Source organism: Tachysurus fulvidraco, chromosome 4 (genome assembly GCF_022655615.1).
Source record: "Tachysurus fulvidraco isolate hzauxx_2018 chromosome 4, HZAU_PFXX_2.0, whole genome shotgun sequence".
Taxonomy (NCBI): Eukaryota; Metazoa; Chordata; class Actinopteri; order Siluriformes; family Bagridae; genus Tachysurus; species Tachysurus fulvidraco.
In genome coordinates, this window is record NC_062521.1 from 7,769,539 (window position 1) to 7,793,655 (window position 24,117).

General features: G+C 37.5%; 1 protein-coding gene across 4 annotated transcripts; it reads right to left on the minus strand.

The window, feature by feature from the left end:
• Positions 1–349: 349 nt before the first annotated feature.
• fbxo11a (F-box protein 11a) lies at positions 350–22,136 on the minus strand. 4 transcript variants are annotated; one of them, XR_003443679.2, is made up of 24 exons: positions 21,760–22,135; positions 19,494–19,564; positions 13,602–13,723; positions 13,064–13,145; positions 12,813–12,957; positions 12,435–12,564; positions 12,050–12,133; positions 11,754–11,886; positions 11,555–11,661; positions 11,218–11,329; positions 11,024–11,130; positions 10,757–10,894; positions 10,237–10,454; positions 9,029–9,209; positions 7,929–8,051; positions 4,385–4,470; positions 4,163–4,239; positions 3,833–3,976; positions 2,121–2,231; positions 1,927–2,034; positions 1,732–1,840; positions 1,519–1,617; positions 1,102–1,360; positions 350–760 (listed from the first exon to the last, which is right to left on the minus strand). XR_003443679.2 is itself a non-coding variant. In XM_027165801.2 (23 exons), exons 3-23 carry the CDS (start codon positions 13,701–13,703, stop codon positions 1,231–1,233), a joined length of 2,526 nt encoding a protein of 841 aa, XP_027021602.1. In that variant the 5' UTR covers positions 13,704–13,723; positions 19,494–19,564; positions 21,760–22,135; the 3' UTR covers positions 350–1,230. The 4 variants fall into 4 exon arrangements, 2 of the variants coding, with proteins under 2 accessions (XP_027021602.1, XP_047668218.1); XM_027165801.2 differs by having other exon boundaries at positions 350–1,360; XM_047812262.1 differs by lacking the exon at positions 19,494–19,564 and having other exon boundaries at positions 350–1,360.
• Between the last annotated feature and the right edge of the window lie 1,981 nt (positions 22,137–24,117).

The following is a 24,117-nucleotide window of genomic DNA, read 5'->3' on the forward strand; positions in this document are numbered from 1 at the left end:
ATACAGTAATGCTGGCTCACTAGGTTACATTACATTGTTCAAAGTTAGAATGAAAACATCACAAAATGTTATGTCTAGCCGTCATGGAACATGCAATCAATTCAGGCTGTAAGAACCCGATCACCACATGACGTTGTAGGAAAAAGCTGGGGTGGGGAATTTTCTGTAGCAGGGTAGGTTTTTCGTTTGGTTTAAGCCTTTCAGAATATTCTTTCAGTTAAACAGAGGTGTTTTCAAACATACAAATGATTCAGTCTTTACTCCATCAGGCTGAAAACACTAATTTCTGCAATTTAAACAGATTTTCCCTTTAATTATAAAACAGGCAACGACAAAAAGAAAACCATGCTGGAAAATAGTTACTGTTTTTCATATTCACTTTTCCTGATAAATCTTTCACAGAAAGAACAATGCATTTTGCACCATTAGTACAATTATAGTCATGTCTAAAAAGGTACAACTCCCAAAATTAATATTTAATAAAATAAAAAAGGTGCACATACATTTAAGATTTCAAAATACAAAACTACAAGTAAGCTTAAAAACAATACCATTTAATTTGTCTAAAAATGCTGCTGGTCATATTTGTCACTATTGTCACTACTCCATAGTGTGGCAATACATTCTTGGATACAGGCACAAAGAAACTGGTGAGACTGCTCTTTCCGGAAATGAACCAGCAATTGTTTACCATGTTCCTTCTAGCACTGCCCAAAATTAGTGTCTGAAGTCCACTTTCCTTCCATCACCTACCACCTCTCTTGGAAAAGAAAGCAGGTGAATTAATATATATATATATTTTTTAAACAAATATAAGTATATTTACAGCTTGCAATAATAGCTGTTTTCTGTCCTAATTGTTTTCTGAATCTATAATTGGTGAAATCATGACAAATAGAATTATTTCCAAAATAATATAAGCACTTGATTGAGGAGTGTTAGAAATCTACCAGTCTGATCTGTTGAATCTGATCCACTATAAAGCCAATTCTCTTCTGATCCAATGAGAATTTACACTGAACAATAACAGATCTTGCATGTGAACATCTTTTAAAAAAATGCCATTGTATTTAAACATATAATTTGGTAATAGCAGCTTACAGAATCTGCTTCTTTACGTCTGGATCGTCCGATCCTCAAAGCACCAATGTCTGTATTATTTTAAAATTGGAGAACAGGGCAGCAGTAGATCCTTTAAGAAGTGGTATGGAGTCTCATGAGTACATAGACTCAGATGTGCTGCAGTGTGCTGGACTCCATAGGACGAGCAGAGTCATACAGTGTGTCCGTATCATGTGTTGGCTCTCCAGCCAACATGCACAGGTTTGATAACGTCCCTGCACCACAGTCACAGAAAAACCTGTGGAGTAAAGACATTACACAGGTTACACAGAAAACAGGAGAACCAGTCTCACACTCACTCTCAAAATGATTTATTAATAGAGGATTTAAAACCCAAATCCAGACTGAATTAGAGCAACCTAAACAATAGTGCACTGTATGAATGATGGGACTGACCTATCATGTCTAATAAACTCTACATCATGTCCTTGATGACACTTTTTAATGCAATTCACACAGATTGCATTGCGGTCCGTTGTGTTACAGGTGTGACATCTGCATGAAGAAAAAGCAATTAAATCAGTTTGCTTAATTATACACCATCTAAAATTCTTAACAACTTATTACCAATGTTTTCCAAAACAATCTGAGCCTGAGCAATGGTGTTACCTGTAAAAATCATGCATTGGATAGCTGGTGTAACTGGAAATCTTATACAGGCACTGTCCACGGCTCACCGCTTTTTCAATGGCGTCTTGATTGTTCATTATCTTATTATCTGTGTTTAAGGATGATTATTTATTTTAAAATTCTTTCATAACCAACAAGGAGCTACAGTCTTGTCTATCCTCAACAGTTCCTCACCTTTCATTGTCACATTGATACCAGATGCAAGAAACAACCCACCAAAGCGGTTGTTAAAAATCTGATTTCCTTCTAAAGTTGCAGTTGCATGGTTTGTGATCTCTATACCTGTTTTACACATTCAAATGATTAGACAAAAGGCACATTTTTTCACATTACCCTATAAAGAGTGTAAGTACATTTTCACCACAGACCTGCAGCAAAGCCATCAAATATCCTGTTTTTTCTCAGTACAGGGTGACTGTTGGTACTGATGAGGACCCCTGCCTGGGCATTCCTAAATATGTCATTCTCCTCCAGCAACCCTGAAACAAAAACATTAAAAAAAATATTTTATTAATTTAAAAAATAAAAAAACACCTATGAAAAACATGATACAAAGGAGCCTGGTTTATGCTATGCTCATGGCAGGTGCATTTACTCAAAAAGTATGTGACCCTTTGCTTTCAGTGTCTGTTGTGAGCCCTTGTGCAGAAACACTAATTTCTGACTAGTCCTGCGCAAAGGCTTAGAATTTGATTCCATTTCTCAGTACAGAAGAGCTTCAACACTCATATTTTAGTGGGTGTCCTCACATGAACTGCTTGCTTCAGGTCCTTCCACAGTTTCTTTTGGATTAAAGTCAGCACAATGACTTGGCCATTCTAAAACATTATCTTTGTTGCTCTTTTTCCCCTTTTCCAACGAAGCAGTTTGAGTGCTGGTTCAGAGCCAGAGCCTAATTTATTTTGACCTTTTTCGACACCCAAAGAACCGGCTCTGAACCAGGAAAAGTTCTTAAGTAGCACCAAAACGTTGCTGGTCTAGACTTAGCCTCTTTGATAATGTACCTTAAGTATACCAATGATTAATACACTTTTACTTTACCGCAATATGATCAATTATCAGCACACCTGATAGTAGGTAGCTACATGCTAAGGCGAACTTTTTTCTGTGTTAATGATAAAATAATGTTATGTACTTTCCGTTATTCTCGATTGCAACCTCCGTTTATACAAATTACCTGGAGCTGCAGGTACACGTTGGATTTGCCACGTTTGGATGACAATGTAGGTTTGCAAAGCCATGACATAGACATTCAGTATGTCTATAGACAGATGTCTTGCCATTTTCATTTAGAGTTCACTGGCATAATTCTGAATTCATTGTTCTATGTTGCCCTGTATTCCTTTCTGACCCAACAGACTATTACATGTCTTGCTTTTGGAGTGATCCTTGTTGGTTGAACACATCTGGGGAGGGTAGCAATGGTCTTAAATTTCCTCCATTTCTACAGAATCTATATGACCGAGTCTCTTTAGAGATGATTTTGTAACCTTTTCCAGCCTGATAAGCAACAACAGACATTTCTGAGGTCTTCAGAAAAAGAGTTATGATCCCCTTACACAAACACCTCATGAACATCACACTTTAATATATCTCTGATCTTTAAATAAAACAGGAAACTTATGGAGACGTGAGTGTCATCTCCTCTACTGAAATCAGATGGACACTAATTTGACCTTGAAATTAAGTACTAAACTTAGAGGTTCACATACTTTTATGTGATATTGGAGTAAAAAAAAAATCTAAATCAAACATTTATTTTTATAGTACCTTATTAAAACATAATAATAATAATAATAATAATAATAATAATAATAATAATAATAATAATAATAATAAAAACAATAACAGTTACAATAAAAGTATAATATATTTGTCTGATCTGTTTGATTGGGTTCACTGTCTGTTTTTTGGATTTGTGTAAAAATTTGATTATGTTTTGGTTTATAATTATGCAGAAATATCTAAAGGGTTCACAAACTTCCAAGCGACACACACACACACACACACACACACACACACACGCACACACACACACACGCACACACACACACACACACAAAAGAGAGTGAGAACTAACCTCGTCCTCCATTGAAAATGCAAATTCCTCCATCTCTCCCATCATGTATCTTATTCCTACGAAGTGTTGGGTTGCTGTCGGTCTTGATCCAAACCCCTGCCATGGCATTGTCAAAGATCTCGTTGTCTTCTATTATGCCCAAACCTGAAAATACATCAAAATGCACCATTAACAGAAGTGATCATAAATAACTTCTCACTATCTATATATCTCACTATAATGACCAGTGCTACAATGATTAACAAAGAGATATCTGTAACTTGCTGGAGAAACATGGCTTTTTTTCAGCATCAGGCCAAAGTACAAGTCTAATGGGAATAGAAACATTACCTGAGTTGTAAACAAGGATTCCACCATTTTGCCCACCCCAGATCTTGTTTCTTCTTATCTTTGGGTTGCTCCCGGTCCTATACAGTAAAATAAGACAATAAATAAAAATAAATTAATCAATTGCATATAAAGTGATACTAAAGTCAGTAACAAAATTGCAAACAGAGCGGTTCTGTATAATAGTCATTACAAATCATTCCTACAATGTGCATGAAAGCTGACCTGATCTGAACTCCTGAATACATGTGGTTGTAGATATCATTGTCTTCCAGCACACCATGTCCATTATCATAGAAATAAACACCAACCTGTGAACATAATGAGGTAAAAAACATCTGAGTTAAAGGCTCTAATAAGCCATTTAGTACAATTGAAAATGTAGTTCAGGATTTGTGGCAACATTAAATTTTTTTTTAAATATTTTATAAAGACTTTGAAATTCATAGTTGCATTTATTTGCATTCATAACTGGTGTTACTGATTTATAATATGTAGAATGAGGAGGAATTTAAAAAGGAATTCTGAACATGGGCTTTTCCCCTCTAAATTACCAGAAGAAACAATTCAAATAACTACAAACGTAGACCAATCAGCTATGAGAAAAAGTGACGTAAATAACTCATCTAAGTCTGTTGCAATTTCTTTAAGTAATTGTGTTACAATTTGTCCTGAGATGTACAACAGGAATAGAGTTTTTAGGGACAGACAAAAGCTTGCATTTTTGATGGATTAAATTGTGTCAACTTGCTGAGCCACAAACTGTATTACTGCAAATTGTGTGTTTGCTGTTCAATTCAGTTTCAATTCAAACTAAAGTTTGTAAAGTTTGTCACGACAAACTTTGATGTTGGCTTTGACGGTGCAAGTATTTGCAAAGGCCGGTGCATTTTGGAGGTGAGTGGGCAGAAAGATTGTGAAAGCTACTGGACCGCTAGGGTGCCAATACTTTTGGAGGTGAGCAGACATGAGCATGTGACGTGATCCGAATACCCGTGAGGTAACTACCTCACGTATCAAAACTCCCCTCATTGTGCTGAGTGTTTTGATATGTCACATGTCCATGTTGTGCAAATTTTTAATTTTCACGTGACGTGACCATAATACCCATGGGGCAGTTCCCCTCATTGTGCTGGGTGTTTTGATATGTCACATGTCCATGTTGTGCAAATTTTTAATTTTCACGTGACGTGACCATAATACCCATGGGGCAGTTCCCCTCATTGTGCTGGGTGTTTTGATATGTCACATGTCCATGTTGTGCAAATTTTGAATTTTCAAGTGATGTGACCAGAATACCCATGGGGCAGTTCCCCTCATTGTGCTGAGTGTTTTGATACGTCACATGTCCATGTTGTGCAAATGTTAAATTTTCACGTGACGTGACATGACCATAATACCCGTGGGGCAGTTCCCCTCATTGTGCTGGGTGTTTTGATATGTCACATGTCCATGTTGTGCAAATTTTTAATTTTCACGTGACGTGACCATAATACCCATGGGGCAGTTCCCCTCATTGTGCTGGGTGTTTTGATATGTCACATGTCCATGTTGTGCAAATTTTGAATTTTCAAGTGATGTGACCAGAATACCCATGGGGCAGTTCCCCTCATTGTGCTGAGTGTTTTGATAGGTCACATGTCCATGTTGTGCAAATGTTAAATTTTCACGTGACGTGACGTGACCATAATACCCGTGGGGCAGTTCCCCTCATTGTGCTGGGTGTTTTGATATGTCACATGTCCATGTTGTGCAAATTTTAAATTTTCACGTGACGTCACGTGAAAATGGCCAGAATACCCATGGGGCAGTTCCCCTCATTGTGCTGAGTGTTTTGATATGTCATATGTCCATGTTGTGCAAATTTTTAATTTTCACGTGACGTGACCAGAATACCCATGGGGCAGTTCCCCTCATTGTGCTGAGTGTTTTGATACGTCACATGTCCATGTTGTGCAAATGTTAAATTTTCACGTGACGTGACGTGACCATAATACCCGTGGGGCAGTTCCCCTCATTGTGCTGGGTTTTTTGATATGTCACATGTCCATGTTGTGCAAATTTTAAATTTTCACGTGACGTCACGTGAAAATGGCCAGAATACCCATGGGGCAGTTCCCCTCATTGTGCTGAGTGTTTTGATATGTCACATGTCCCTGTTGTGCAAATTTTAAATTTTCACGTGACCTCACGTGACGTCACGTGACGTGACCAGAATACCCGTGGGGCAGTTCCCCTCATTGTGCAAATTTTTGATTTCGCTTGTTTTGGGGGCGGGGCTACACGTGATGTCACCAGAATACCCGGTGGGGTGCCAATACTTTTGGCAAAAAGTGGCTACTGAGGGTTTGGACATTTCATGTCAATACTGCAGTCATTATGGGATTCTACTTATTATACTGCATAGAACAGTACATGCAATTCTTAATGTTGGATGTATTGTGTGTGAGAGCTTAGAGGACTTTTTGGAATTCCCCATTTAAGTCTATGGGATGTACGATCATCGACTACGGGAAAACCGAAAATTCCGTCAGCACTCCGAAATAAAAATTTCTTCCGGAGTAAGGTCCTAAAGAACCTGTCCGAGTTCGGTGTAAATCGCTCGAAAACTTGCCGTGTTATAAACCTCCAAAGTTTATAATGGAAGTCTATGGGAAAAAAGGCCATTTTGAGCTTCCGTACCGGGAATGCCGGAATTCCGATCGCTTAGAAAAATAGAAGCAACAAACTTCAGACCAGGGTCTACGACGTATCCGAATTTGGTGCATGTGGCTCGAACGCCCTAGACCGCATTACATTTTTATAAATTTTTGTCTAAGCTTAAATAGGAAAACAGAATGTTGGCTTCTACAAAGCCAACATAATGATTAATAATAATAATAATAATAATAATAATAATAATAATAATAATAATAATAATAATAATAATAATAATAAGCTTATAACGGAAATCAGAATGTTGGCTTCTACAAAGCCAACATAATTATTTGTATAGCGCTTTTAACAATTCACAATGACTCAACACAGCTTTATAGAGGTAAAGAAACAAGAGAAAAATACATATTTATATTCATTTATTGATTTTTATTCTTATTTTTCTAATTATTTCATATATATATATAAACACACAAACACATATAAATTAATTAGTATAATTTAAATATAAATTTATAGTTTAAAATCTTTTTAAAAATATTAATAGATATATTTTAGAATAGAAACTATATATGTCTAACATCTATCCCTATCCCTAATGAGCAAGCTAGAGGTGATTGTGACAAGGGAAAACTCCCTGAGATGATATGAGGATGAAACCTTGAAGAGGAACCAGTCTCAGATGGGAACCCATCCTGATTTGGGTTATCATCCTCATATTCATGCTATTTATTGAATTTGTGCATGATTATTTCCTGCTCCTCTATCCATGTAGAGCACAACTGGTTGTTTGGTGGCAGCATAATGCTTTTATGTGCACATGTTTTGTGGACTAATCACAGCTTACGGATAGTTGATTGAATTGCCTGATTGAATTGGTTTGGATTTGTCAACTTAAACTCAGGGTTACGGGATTTGTTTTAACTACCATCCTCACATGTATGCATGTGGCATGTTTGGTATATTTAAAGATCAATTGCATATACAGAGTATAATCAGAGGGACATTACTAATTGTAAATCATTTTCTCTAATGCATGAATAATGCATGGCTGTTTCTACTGTAAAAAGAACATCAGAATAATCCTAATTGTGGCAAGAGGAGTATATTGTACCTGTTTTCCACTGTGTATTCTATTCCTGCGCAGTACAGGCATGCTTCCTGTGGTTACCCACACTCCAGCTAACGTGTTGCTGTAGACCTCATTCTCTTCAATCACACCTTGGCCTTTCTCATGCTGCAAAAAACATAATGCATTTAATCAACACACACACACACACACTCGCTCTCACACTTGCTCGCTCACACACACTCTCACACACTCGCTCACACACACTCGCTCACACACACTCGCTCACACACACTCTCACACACACACACTCTCACACACACACTCTCACACACACACACTCTCACACACACACTCTCACACACACACTCTCACACACACACTCACACACACACTCTCACACACACACACACACACACACGCGCACACACACACTCTCACACACACACTCTCACACACACACTCTCACACACTCTCACACACACTCTCACACACACACTCACACACACACTCACACACACACTCACTCACACACTCACACACACACACACTCACACACACACTCACACTCTCACACACACTCACACTCTCACACTCACTCTCACACACACTCTCACACACACTCTCACACACACTCTCACACACACACTCACACACACACTCACACACACACTCACACACACACTCACACACACACACACTCTCACACACACTCACACTCTCACACTCACTCACACTCTCACACTCACACTCACACTCACTCACACTCTCACACTCACACTCTCACACACACACTCACACACACACTCACACTCACACTCACACTCTCACACTCTCACTCACACTCTCACTCACACTCTCACACTCTCTCACACACTCACTCACACACTCACACACTCACTCACACACACACTCACACACTCACTCACACACTCACTCACACACTCACTCACTCACACACTCACTCACACACTCACTCACACACTCACTCACACACTCACTCACACACTCACTCACACACTCACTCACACACTCACTCACACACTCACTCACACTCACACTCACACTCACACTCACACTCACACTCACACTCACACTCACACTCACACACAGAATTTGCAATGCTGTTAATCCCATTCTCTCACCACATAGATGCCCCCATGTTGGCCGTCATGGATCTTGTTGTGACGGACAATAGGACAACTATTGGTACGGATCTGAATCCCAGCCAATGCATTCCCATATATGTCGTTTCCTTCAATAAGACCCCGGCCATCTCCAAATACATAAACACCACCTTGGTTGCCATTAAAGATCGTGTTACCCCTGCAATTTAACATGGGGGAATTAAACATAAAAAAAATTATATCATGGTACAATAAATACCTGAAAATCACAACCTAGTGAATAGTCTGTTATCAAAGGCTCCCTCAGGCCAGTCCAAAAGGCCTAAAAACACTGTAGTGCAGAATGCCGAGTGCAGCATGGTTAATTAGACATTTACTGGAAGCATATGATGCGTTTAAGTACACACTAGTAAGTTAGATCTGTTTGTCAGTAACCACTTTGTCTTTGTAAACCACTTTATCTTGGTAAATGTTGTTGTGGATCTGAAGCTATAGCTGTAATACATGGGTTCATGCTATTAAAAATGGTAGAAAAAAGTGAAGCCAAAATTTCTGAAAATTCTCCAAGTACAGTTGATGGGTTGTGGTTGATGAGGTGATTAGTCTTTCATGAAATTTGACTGTCACATACTTTTCAACATGTACCTAAAGCTCTCAATCGTTTTATAGCAAAATCACCTTGAAAGTCTTAGCTGCCTTTGTTAAGCTAGCTTAGACATCAAATGAGCAACATACTGGAAAAAAAGGTTGCATATATAGGTCTGAACCATTAACACCATCTAACACTTGTTTAATTTCATAATGTAATTTGGACTGTATGACAGTCGTCAACAACCTTGGTCAAGTAGCTTGGTACGATTAGCCATTAAGACAAAGTGTCAATTTTCTCCTTTTTTTTGAAAGAAAAAAAGAAAAAAGGTTGTGTTTAGTGTGAATGCTGACTGCTGTTCACCAGTATATTTTCACTTGGTATTGCATTAGCTACTTACATTAATATTACTTTTATTTTATTAACAGGATGAATTAGCCAATCTCGCAAATAGTAGCTCAAGGATGACAAAAGTTTGAAATCATTTTCTGACAACAGTAAAATTAATATAGTTGCTTAAATTTTATGATTTGAAGCAGGGGCATGTCCAAGACCGATATAGGCAGATGAGAGGCACAGACACAACATGTTGACATGCAGTATCTATTGTGGTTGCTGTCACAACTGTCAGACTTACCTAATTGTAGGGTCACTATTTGAGGTAATCCATACACCAGCAAAATTGTTTGCATAGATCTTGTTCTCAATGAACTGCCCTCTGCCCTTTTCATGTACATATATGCCCCCAGTCTGTCCATGGTGAATTTCACAGCGCACTACTGTGGGGTTGGCATATGCCTTCACCTCAAATCCTGCTATCCGGTTTCTATGGATATTGCAGCTTTCAAAGTAGCCCTGAAGGAAAGGTCATAAAGTCAGAAAAGAAATGCAAACAATTCCTTATTTATCCTAAAACTAAAGATATTAGTGTGTTTTAAAATAGAAGAGTTGTCAATCATAATAAATTTCCTTTCTATAAAGTATTCAAAACTTTATAAAATTCAAATGTGATTTTAACTAGTAAGTCTTATTGATTGTTTTTGTTAAGTATCCTATAGAGAATAAAGAGTGGGTTTATGCCATTATATCTTGCTTAAATCCAAAGCTGAGAGAATATTTTAGTTCAGTAGTGTCAGACCGGTAGAAGTGGCAGTTACCATGCCATGGTCAAAAGTGAAGATCCCCACATCTCTTCCATGGTGGATGTGATTCCGTCTAATTATGGGATTTCCATGATTCTTAACCCAGATCCCAGCTAGAGCATTATTGGATATCTCATTATCTTCAAAAATGCCCTGGAAAAGGAGTAAAAGGTAACATGTTAATGGTTACTGTTAATGGCTTATCTCATGCATCACCCATAAATCTGATAAAGCTACACGTTGAGTCATTAGAGAAAGTTTTAAAATCCATAGGCTATTAACCTGTGCATGGTCTGTGATATAGAGGCCTACATTCTCACAATCACTGATGTTACAATGTTTGATTGAAGGACAAGACCCCTGGCCACTCACGCATACCGCCGAACCCACTGCAGAGGAGAGGGCAGTTTTAGTGCCGCATAATATACCACAAACAGGAGGCTGGGCCAAGAAACTAATTAAAGATCTGGGTTCACCTGTGCATGTGCTACGTATGATGCAGTAGTCAACGATGGGGCTGCAGTTAACTGTGATCTCTAAACAGTGATGTGCATTGTGTTGCTGGGCTGACTTGTCATCAGGGTTAAACTGCAAGAAAAAGAAACCAAGTCTAATGTTAAGCCCTTGTAATGTACCTGACTTACACCACAGCACAGCTGAATTCTCAAATTTGACTGGTCAGTAAGTGTTTATTTTTGAAAAACAGCACAAGACAGTTTTATGAATTTTTTGTTTGTTTTATTTTATTTCCTTGATATAGAAAGCACCACAGTAGCTAAGTAGTTATTATAGACATTACAATTGAATTCTTACCTTTATTGTCATAAAACCAACATATGCATCTTCTGACCCCTCCATGAAAACAAATGTTGAATCTCTAGTGTTCTCAATGACAACTTTATCTGCAACTTTCCCTGGTGCTGTGGTAGAAAGAAGAAAATAGATCTTTATCTAATATAGGTTGGCATGAATTTCCCAGAGGCATACATATCAGTACATACAGTATATATACCTGCCCCGATCATTGTGATTGGTGACTCAATATAGATCCACTCATCTGTGTAAATCCCTGAATGGACCAATATAAGCCCATCAAAATGAGCCTCCTGCACCCCACCTAAAGCATCCTCAATGGTGTCGTAATACTAGGCAAAGAAAGAAGAGAGACAAAGAGAAACAGAAAGACATGCAGAATATGTAATAGGGAAACCCACAAAGAGAAAGGAAAAAAACGAGAGAGATTTAAGCAGAGGCGTGAAAATATAAACAGAACTCAGAGTACATATCATCGCTATTAAAAATACTTACCAGCATATTCTCTCTCCCTTTATATCTGGCAGGGTTACTGTAAAAGTGCTCTGCATACCCTGGCTTCACATGTGCTCCCTTATACTAAAAAAAACATACAAATACCACAGGTTTCATTCATGGTCTCATTTATGTGAGAACTATGAACTGATAGATAGGTAGTGTATTGCAATGCATATTCTAAGTATTTCAAAGCTGCAAATTAACTGAGCCACACAACATGTATTTCAATATATATTTGACACAGACGTTAAATGCACATGACAAACAACCTGGAAACTTAACTATGGAGCTTTCCTGAGTGGCATCTAAATTAACTGAATTTGCAGAAATGGTTTAGGGACAAAAAATAAAATTCTTAATTTACACAAAAGAAAGTCATTACCAGCTGCTGAAAGCTCTCCTTCCATGGATTAGGCCGCTCACAGTCCTCTGGGTTAATTTGGTAAAACTTTGCAGAGTCTGGGTGCATCATTGGACGGGCATACTCAAAAACCTCTGCATAGAGCCTCTTCCTGTCATCAAACCATTTTAAAGAGCACCATTTTAGTTTGATTACAATTTAATAAGTTTGGCAAAAAATGTAGCGTGTTTTTTAGTGTGAATTATGTTAAATTCGATTGTTAATAATCAACAATAAATTATAATAATAATTATAAGTATTATTACAAGTTAATCTCTGAATAATAATCTAGTTAAATCCCCTCAGTTCAATTAACAAACACAACTGTTAATCTGTTTCCAAACCTCAATGCAATCTCACCACAGAATGGAGTCATTGGCAAGTTCATTAAAGCGTTTGCACACACAAGCAGCCCGACACACATCTTGCTCCAGCAGATAGGAGAAGATCTTCAGTACCACCTCATCTGGAAGCCTCACTTGCAGGTACTGTTCTGCTGGAGCAACTGGGATAAAGATAAATTATTAAACATCCACAGATCACATAAACATTAGACACAAAGAGAATACAGGTTTTTTTTAGACCACTGAAATAATACGAATTTTCTTTACCGGTTACGTCTTGTAATTTGCCTGAAACCCTGGCACGCTTGGCTCGATGACCAAAGTTTTCTGTTGTTGATGTGAAGTCACACTACCAGGAAAGAAGAAGAAGAAAGAAAAAAGAGAGAGAAAAAAACTAACATATTGCAAACATTTCAAGAATTCTGTTTATCATTATGGGGTACTGTGTTTAGACTAATAAGAAAAAAAATTATTTGAACGATTGTAATATCAGGCATCAACATAAAATTGATAGTGAAGGAGGTCTGAATACTTTCTAAGTGCACTGTATTTAAAACTTTGAGCTAAAACAAGAGACAGACATGTGTTTTACAGTTAGCAATTTAAATGATCAATTATGCAAATGTCATCATTCCAAATGGCCAGTCGATTAGCACAGCTTTATCTAGCAAAGTATATTACTTAAATCATAGGCTTGTGGTTGTTCTTATCCATCGGCTGCTCTCTGTTTGGAGCTTGGTTGTAAAACTCAAGACATCTTCAAGAACTCCCAGCCTTGTGCTGATATAACCACAGAATTACTTGCCTCCATGTTAGTCTTGACTGGATATATAGCTCTTTTTGGTAAAAGAGACTTTGTTCGAAGTTGATAAGGACGAGTTTCTGGACCAGATTGTTCAGCAACCATTTCTCCTGCAACTTCCTCATCTATGAGAAAACAAAAAAAAGCATATCAATTCCAAATAAGTATTTTATTTTATTTTTTACATTTATAGAATTTAGCAGACACCCTTATACAGAGTGAATTAAAAATTGTTTAACTTCAGTTTATACTGAGCAATTGAGGAAGCACCAAGCTGATTTATAAGTATAAGCATAAGCACCAAGCTGATTTATAAGTATAAGCATAAGCACCAAGCTGATTTATAAGTATAGGCACCAAGCTGATGTACATTTAAAAAGATCAGAAATGAAAATGATCTAGTGCATCATAAAGTATACATTAAAGTTAACAACTCTAAAACCATGGGCTGCAATTTTAAATTTCTTTCCTTATAATGCACACATTTTTATAATGAATCAATTATCTATAACAAGGAGATTTATTTATTTATTATTACACATTTTGACATGCCAGCATTTACGGGTTTCTAACTATATATTAAGGGCCACCTATTTACATAAATTAATAGTGAGATCAATTTGATCTATAAATGTCAAGATATACTCAAGACATATTTATGGCTGCATCCCAAACCACATGCTATGCACTTAACAATGTACCCAATGGCAACTGTTATATTGACATGCACCATGCATCATATGTAATGCATATGCAGTTTGGAATGTGTACAAAAATGTTCATGACAATGTAATAATCTGGAGCTTTCAGTCATCTATAAAGTGTTACTGTACGTTTTAGTGACTGGGAGTACTAGGTGAAAAGAGCAGAGATCCACCCCGATATTGTTTGGGCCTCGACAACCTTAAGGTTTACTTGCTGTTCTAATCGCATGCAAGGTCCAGGGCCTAGAGAAAAAGCCGATTAAAACAGATTAACATTAGCTAGCTAGAAAAAAAAAAAAAAATTTTGAGGAGAAAGGACTTGGTTCCCTCTACATAGCTAAATGTTCAGAACAAAATCTCCAAGTTAAATTTCCAAGGTTCAGCATGATGTTATATGCATATCTGAAACCTCCCTCTAAATTTAAGACTTTATAGACCAGGTTTATTTACAGTGGTATCTCTCTGTCCAGTCCAATGATGATGTTTGGTTTCAGTTTGCAAAGTAGGAAATAGCAGCATTTCTTTATTTGTGTTGCAGAATGTTGCAATACTAAAATACACCCTCAAGAAGGTATCTTGACATTTACAAGATATTAAGTGCCCGAGCACTGACTGGTGCGAAGCCCTATTGTTTTTGCTCGGGTTTATAATTAGGGCCCGAGCACCGATGGTGTGAAGCCCTATTGTTTTTGCTCGGGTTTATAATTATGGCCCGAGCACCGATGGTGCGAAGCCCTATTGTTTTTGCTCGGGTTTATTTATTTATTTATTTATTTTTTATTTTTTTTGCACACATTGGCCAATTGCGGTTCCTTAACATGCTCAAAAACTCTTGAAATTTGGTACACATGTCAGAGTCGTACGACGCTAGGCTCGGGCAAAGGCTGGAATACGGGCGTGGCAGGGGGGCTCTGTAGTGAAAAAAACAAACATTTGTGCACAGATCGGGCAATTATGTACGCACATGTACGAGAGTTGGTACGCATATAGATCTCATCGACCCAAACAACTTTCGCACTCTAAAGTATGAGCTCCGCCCAACAGGAAGTTGGCCATTTTGGATTATTTCATAATTTCATGCGGTGAACTTTTAAATAGTCCTCCTAGGGAATTCATGCGATTGACATCAAACGTGGTCAACATGATGCCGAGACATTGCACTTGCTAAATTCCGAAGGGGTTATTGATATCTCAAACGGTGCTGCCATGGCGAGGCGACGAAGTTATGGCGAATTCAGAGAAACAGGAAATGTCTAATATCTAAAGCAAAAAATGTCTTATTGTGATGACATGCGGTGTGTATGTTCGGCCAAGGATTCCTATCACATCGATGTGCCTATTGTGAATCTCGGACATAGCGCCACCAACAAGCGCCAGGAAGTGTGTCAGTCACAACAGTTGCATGTGTGAACTTTTAAATACTCCTCCTAGGGAATTCATGCAATTGACACCAAAAGTTGTGAACATGATGCCGAGACATTGCACTTGCTAAATTGCGAAGGGATTTTTGATATCTCAAACGGTGCTGCCATGGCAAGGCGACTAAGTTATGGTCTTCTATCTAAGCCAATAAATGTCTTATTGTGATGACACACGGTGTGTATGTTCGGCCAAGGATTCCGATTGCATCGATGTGCTTATTGTGAGTCCCGGGTATAGCGCCACCAACAGGCCCCAGGAAGTGTGTCAGTCACAAAGGTGGATTTTTTTCACAGTTGAATGCAATGAACTTTTAAATACTCCTCCTAGGGAATTCATGCGATTGACATCAAACGTGGTGAACATGATGCCGAGACATTGCACTTGCTAAATTCCAAAGGGATTTTTGCTATCTCGAACGGTGCTGCTATGGCGAGGCGACTAATTTATGGCGAATTCAGAGAAACATAAAATGTCTAATATCTAAAGCAAAAAATGTCTTATTGGGATGACACGCGGTGTGTATGTTCGGCCAAGGATTCCGATTGCATCGATGTGACTATTGTGAATCTCAGACATAGCGCCACCAACAGGCACCAGGAAGTGTTTCAGTCACACAACAGTTGCATGCAATGAACTTTTAAATAGTCCTCCTAGAGGATTCATGCGACTGAATCTAATTCGAATCGTGTCAAAGTTTACTTTTATTTCAGGCATATTTAAAGCTTTTGGCCTGCGTAGATTAACTTGAAATTTGACACATACATCACATTTGTCGGCTGTTAAGTGTGGACACAAAGGTGTCTCTTAAGTGGCTCACTAGCGCCCCCGTTTGTCTAAAATGTGGGGTTTCATTTACCCATAGTCCCCAAATGGTTCAGTAACAACGTAAAATAGTCCACTGATATTTATCCACATGATGCACTTGCCCACCGTGCATTGTTTTCTGGGAGGCACCGTATAGCGATAAAAAAACGTGCGAGGGCCCGCCATTGCTGCTTGCAGCTATATTTCCACTTATTATTCGCTATTATCTCTCTTTTAATGAAGTCAAAGCAGTAGCAACAAAGGTAATAACATACTGAGAGCACAATGTTTGTGAACCCATATCCCCAAAGCATGCTTATCAGTCAAAAATGTAAGCTAATCAGGAAGCTTTATAACTACTTTTGATTAAGAATAAATGTAAAAATTTATACATTTCTGAAAAGCTGTTTTGTGACAATATCCATTGTTAAATGAATTATACACAAACAGAACTGAATTATTTAGGATGGCCAAAACAAAACAACAAAAAAAAGAATAGAATGAGCATTTTGATATAATGAAAACACAAAAGAAAAAATTATAAATCCATATAGCTGAGATCAAGTGTCTTGTTCAAGTTGGTACCTGTAATGGACTTACAAAAACATTATATTACGCACACTAAAAAAAAATATATATATTTTTTTTTTGTTTCAATTGTACATTTTTTTGCTTAATTAAATACAAATATATGTAAAATGAAAATAAATATCTGCATTTAAACATCTTAGTCATTAATTTTATATTTATGTACTGTATACATTTACATTCAAACTTTGTGCAACCATTTTCCTTAATTTGTATTTGCAAATATAAATATAAATCTAAATCTAAATATAATCCATCACTGAACACACACACAGACACACACCAGGAAGAGAAAGACAGAAAATAGCAGGGCTAGAGTTGAATCCATGTACTTCTTGCTGTGAGGTGAAAGCTCTTTGAGCCAGAATGCCACTTCAAGCACTAATACAAGTGCTATTTCAGTAGCAAACTACAGTGTTGAAATGCATTCCTGCTGTATAATAATGCATATATACTGCACAATTGTTGGTCAGACAGCATTTAAGGCCAACTAAAGTTCAGCTTTGGCTTAGGGCAAGTCTGTACACATATTGTCTTTACTTACATTAATAACTAGAATACATTAAACACTGATGCAGTTTAACTATTTCAATCTACACTCTAATAAATGTCTTGTATGGAATTATGGCATTGTTGGCAAATTAGTGCTGCTGTGGACAGAAGTGTAACCTTCGACTAACAAGTTATGTAACACTGCAACACAATAAAGGCTAAAATGGCACTGGAATGTGTGCACAGTTAACATTTTGGCATTAATGTGGTTCAAAAAGAAAGCTCAATGATTTGTTAAAATGCAAGAGGGACATCCTATGGGTCACACAAATGTCACTATAATGTCACCATGATGTCAGCTATTAGGTTTTTATAGGTCTATATAGCGGATTTGTAACAATGTGGCTTTAGGAGATTTTTGTTGATTTTTCCATCTCCATTACCTTTATCACTCATTCTGGTTCTTGTGCAGGTAATGGCACTCAAACGTTTTTATATTTGAGCAACTAATAATGTTTAATGAACTACTTCTAAACACTGGGCCTACACTGTATATGGATCAGTGTGATGGAGTTGTTAACAGACTGAAAGACGGATGGAATGATAGAAAGTTAGACCTACATAGGAATGGAATGACCAACTGTTGTCTCTCTCAGTAGCCCGTAAAAATATTATTTACTATTTATTATACATTATTATTTTATGAAAATGCTGAAATGAAGTATATTTTAATTTTCTTTCCCTCCAGATACACCAAGGATCCAGTATAAAACTAAAACTGAACTGGAAAATCAAAGCTAAAAAAACAACAGTGCACACACCCTCAGCTCAACAGCACAATTTGTTGCTTTCTTCACCTGTTTCGGGGGCGAGTTAATCACCTGATCATGATGATAACCCTAACAGACAATATATGGAGAACAGATATAGAGAAATCCAATGTTTTTACAGTGGTTTAGTTTTTGAAAGTACTTGATCCTAATGATTCAGGAACTACATGTAAATTAAGTGTCTTTGCAAAACTTTAAGTGTCAAAATAGCTGCTTAAGTAAATTTGCTGTGTGCTTTCATTATAATCTTGTTATAGTAACTCAGTTGGAATCAGCTGAAATTTGTATGCGTACATCCTATACCAGTTTAGACATCAAGCATCATCACACTTTAAATTTACTCATTTACACTGTTATAGGCAAGAACAACTAGTCAATCAGGAGACAGACAAAATGTGAAAAAGAGCATGGGGCACCTATAAAAATAAACAAAGCTAATGTCAGAAAAAGTAGGGAATAATCAGATATTATACTATTAGTGTAGGGCTGCACAAAAAATTTCATATTGCAATTATTGAGGTCAATATTGCGATATGCAATAGTTATATAATAAATGGTACCATGAGTCAACTTGATTGGCTAATCTTTTTTAAACCAACTTTTGATTTGCTTTCAGCACGCATTGATGGGTGTATCACTTCATACGGCTCTCTTCTTACCCTCGCACAGGGACTCACATGACATTTTAAAATTGCTCCAATATAGAGTCCAATCTTTTATGTTCCCTTGCAAACTAAAGCTGTTTTTTTCTGATTACTGATTGCAATCTCACTAATAAGTGGTTTTCGTAAGGCTACACAGTTCTACATTCTGCAAGTGGAAATGCTCTTACATTCACTATAAAACATTGCTGAGAGTTCTACTGTTTTCTTTGCTTAAAAGAATGCCAATAAATTTACCCTTCTGAAACAGGAAGATCTTTTCCACAACCACAGGACACATCTTACAGCAGGGTTGCTTAAAAAAGAAAGAAGCTACCCACTGTATCAGTTAAAACCTTTTAAAATTTCCCAGTTGAAACATAATAAAACACTGCAGTAATGGAAGGCTCTTACCTATTTGCTTAGTTAAATCCAGGTGGTGACTTTTTTGGCAAGGCAGTGTATTTACTCTAGTTTAGCCAGACCTGAGAATAAAATACACAAACAAGATAAGTGAACTTGTTCTGATCCATCTGCCTTGTAGCTGCATGGAGCAATGATCAATAAAGAAAAGTGAGTCAGCATTAATGCATAATAAGAACTAATATTTTTTCATTAAATGTACAAGTAGCTTGCTAAATTCCATTTGGTCTTTCCATGTGAAGTTCAGTATCAGGTAACATAAATGTTCTGATAGCAGTGTTGTATTTTAATTGGAAAAATTGGATCAGTGGATCCTTATAAATCATAAAACAGCAACATGCAATACTAGAGAGAAGATTGTTCAGATCCATTCCTCCAATGCCCACAACATATCCAGCACATTTTATAAACAAGGATACTGATGCAAAGCATCAGCAGAGCACCTATGTACAACTAGGTGCAACATTCATTCAAAACATAAGACCATCACAATGGAAATTTTTGTTGATGCCCGCAAAACTCTTATATGGATTTATTTATGATCCTTTCAAATCTTTACTATTTACTTATATTATTCACCATTTTGGTTGCTAGTTTTTTTCAGTTTCAACAATGACCCTTCAAATGGCACTTGCTGTCCTTGACTGTATGTGCTTTCTAGGACATAAATTAGCAAAAGTTTGCTACTAGGTATATTTTCCAAATTAAATGCAGGCTCAGAAACTGAGATTCTGGGTCTTTCTCCAGGTTCCCTAGTTTCCTTCCACCTTCTAATACCATGGCATTATGTCTGCATGTGACCTTAAGTTTTAATGAGTGTATGAATGCATGTTCACTGTAAGGCCTTGCAAAGCACTAAGATTCAGTTTAGCATGTATTCCCAGCTCTTTCTCAAGTCGAAGTCTCTGGATCCACCACAATTGCACTTCTGGTTAGATGCCAAACTGCATTTTGTTGCCTTGTACTTGTACATGTGTAACGACACTCAAGTTGAATCTACTCTACTCTACTCTAATCTAATAAAACAGTAACAATAATGCATGCAAAAGCTAAATTAATAACAGTGATCAATATTACTGTTATTAATTAGAAGCATTAATATGTTTATGCCTTAAACATTAGTGTGCAGGTGGGTGACTGAACTTTACCAAATCCCACTGTTCTACATTTACATTTCCAGCCCTTATTCAGAGCAACTTACATTATCAATTGAGGGTTAAGGGCCTTGCTCTGGGGCCCAAAAATAGTAATTTGGTGGACCTAGGATCAAACCCACAACCTTCCGATTGGTAGCCCAACACCTTAAACACTAGGCTATCACACGTTCCATAGGATACTAATATTAAAACCAAACCTAGGATACTGCTATTAACAGTAGCTAGGCCAAATATGTGAAGCATCAGTCTGTGGTCTGTTTTACAGAAATTTGTGTCCACCTTTCATGGGTGTGATCTGTGTTGTGACTACATCATGTATTCAAGGCATGAAATCTGTTCTATTTGAATTAAGGCTGACTTCATGCCACAATACCATTACTCTCGAAGAGAAAAATGCTTTCTTTCTGGTTGTGTCTTTCTGTCCATAAGGTGCATATAATAAAAACCGTGTAGCACTGGGTGTAAAAATAAAACCCTTTAGTGTCTGTAAGAAAGCACTGCAAACTAAACCAGAGTCTCAGGGTAAACAGAGCTTAATGAAGATAAGTAGATGTCAAGCTGCTTGTTAGCTGCTCAGCAATAACAAAATCGAAACGTCTTAACCATCCGTTAATTATAGAAAACTATATATATATATATATATATATATATATATATATATATATATATATATATATATATATATATATATATATATATGAGAGCAATAACGGCATTATCTCAGGTAACCAAATAGGTGCCAAATCCCCTCTGGCTTCGGACGCTATACTTAGCTAAAAATTAGCGACAAACTAACTCAGGAACGCAACTGTTGTTACAATGAACACTTTACTTTCGCACTTCAGTTACACCAAAAAAGAAGTAGTAGTAGATGCTACTGTATGTTTAAATAAGGGTGTAATCATAGAATTAAAGGGGACCAAACAAAGCTTAGCCTTCAGAGCCACGGTTTTTCTTCATGGTTGAGAATTACAGAATACGCCAAAACCTTCGTCTTCATTTAAAGCCTAATCACGTCTGAAAAACGCAACCAATAATTAAAGTGAATTGCAGAACTCTTGATCGCTTGAGCTTAACTTTAAAGGTAAATATACAGCTACCTCTTTCTCCGTTTTTTCTTTCCGGCGGCACCGGGCGCGGCCTCGCCTCTGGTCTGGGTCTGGTCTGTTCTGGGTCTGGGTCTGGGTCTGGTCTGTTCTGGGTCTGGGTCTGGTCTGGTCTGGGGTTCGCAGCTCTCACCGAGTTCTGGGGGTGTTTACTATTCAAATGTCACTAGAACCCGTCCTTATTTAACACAGCGCTCAAACAAAACAAAAAAAGAATCGGAAACCCAAAAAAACCTACAGTATTGCTCTATTAAGCAGCCAGTGCCCCCTTTCCATCCTAACAAGATATAATTTGTTTTCACAAATCTGCGACTAGTCTGGTTCCTTTTTTGACCCTCTTTAGCAGGAGGAGCCACTGACTTACAGGAGCAAACGACCACAAGCGGCATCACGTGGACAGGATTTTGCCCAACGTCACAAATCTTTTCCTGAACCTGCAAATGGGAAGGCTTTTGTTCTCGTGTACGGGTTTCGCCTTCGTTTGCTTGGGGTATAAATCTTGAATTTACCCGAAATCGTGGTTAATCTGGTCTAGCCTAGTGGTTAAGGTGTTGGGTTTCCAAACGGAAGGTTGTAGGTTCGATCCCAGGTCTACTAAGCTGCATCTGCTGGGCCCTTGAAGAAGGCCCTTAACCCTCAGTTGTATTAAAAAACTAGATAATGTAAGTTGTCAGCCACATTATTATTTTTTTCTTCTATTTTACATTTTCTACTTCATTTGGAAACGATGTCTATAGCCAGCCTGTTGAAAAACCATTCAGATCAGCTTATTGACCTTAGAAGAAACTATTCATGAACAAATGTATTTTCAGCCCGCAAACACTAGACCATGTCTGTGTACCTAACACTAATTGTAAGGTTGTTCCATAACTGTGGGCTTTGTAAGAAAAAGCCTGCACCTTTTAATGAAGTTGGCATGACGAATCATAAAAAACAAAACAAAAGATCGCTCAGGTGGAGCGAGACAATTCAGTGTTTTATAGGTTAGTAATAGTATTTTATAATCAATGCGAAATTTGACTGGGAGCCAATGCGGCTTGGCTAAGATAGGTGTGTTTATAATCTTCTGGTTCTGGTTCATATGACAGATTTTATATGAATTATATTCCTATGTATGTATGAGCATAACTGCTGTGCTACAACCTTTTCTAGGATCTTGGAGATAAAGGCTGACAGGGGTCAAGGGTGGGTTTTAATCAGAGGTTTGATAACAGCTTGTTTAAAAGAATAAAAGGGAAGAATTAATTATTTTTAGAAGGGGTTCGGTAGCCACTGGTAATATCTGAGTAAAGAAACATGTGGGTAGGGATCCAGTCTGCAGTTTGATAATTTTGAATAAGAAATTAAGGGGAATAATTTTTTTTATATATATAAATATATATAAGGTCTCCCAAACGGGAATGAAACAGTCTGAGTGCTGATCAGAAACAGTAATATTATCTACAGCTTTATTTATCAAACTGTTTGTTATAAAATTAAATGTCTGGATTTTCTGCCTGATAACAATTTTTCCATTGAAATAATTAATAAAGCCGTTACTGCTGCAAATAGATGGTGTGTGCTTTTCTACAGTGTTTTTATTCCTAGTTTTATTAAATAAAGAATTTAGTATTAAATAAAAAGAATTACGATTATTTTTGTTGCCTTCAATTAGTGTTGAGAGAGACGCTGATTTAGCAGCAATTTCCTAGTTGATTGTTTTAAGGTTAATGTGTGGTCATTGCACCAGGCTGCATGTTTTTTATCTTTAATTCTTTTTCATTTTAAGTGGAGCTACAATATCTATGGTGTAGTTAAACACTGACTCTAAGTAATCAGTTACCTTATCGACTTCTGTGGGGTCAGATGTGATCCAATCATGGAGGATAATTTCTGGGAGACTATTGGTAAATCTCTTTGCAGTAGCAGATGTAAACGTTCATTTAAAACGGAAACGTGGCAAATTGCAAATATCACATCTTAATATCATATCATAGGCTTAGTGGTTAGTATGTTTGCCTCACACCTCCAGGGTTGTGGGTTCGATTCCCACCTCCACCTTGTGTGTGTGGAGTTTGCATGTTCTCCCCGTGCCTCGGGGGTTTTGGGTACTCCGGTTTCCTCCCCGGGTCCAAAGACATGCATGGTAGATTGATTGGTATCTCTGGAAAAATTGTCCAGGTTGTGTGAATGAATGAATGAGTGTGTGTGTGTATGCGCCCTACGATGGGTTGGCATTCTGTCCAGGGTGTATCCTGCCTTGATGCCTGATGACGCCTGAGATAGGCACAGGCTTCCCGTGACTCCAGAAGTTTGGGTAAGCGGTAGAAAATGAATGAATGAATATCCATGGCACGTTTTTAAACTAGATTA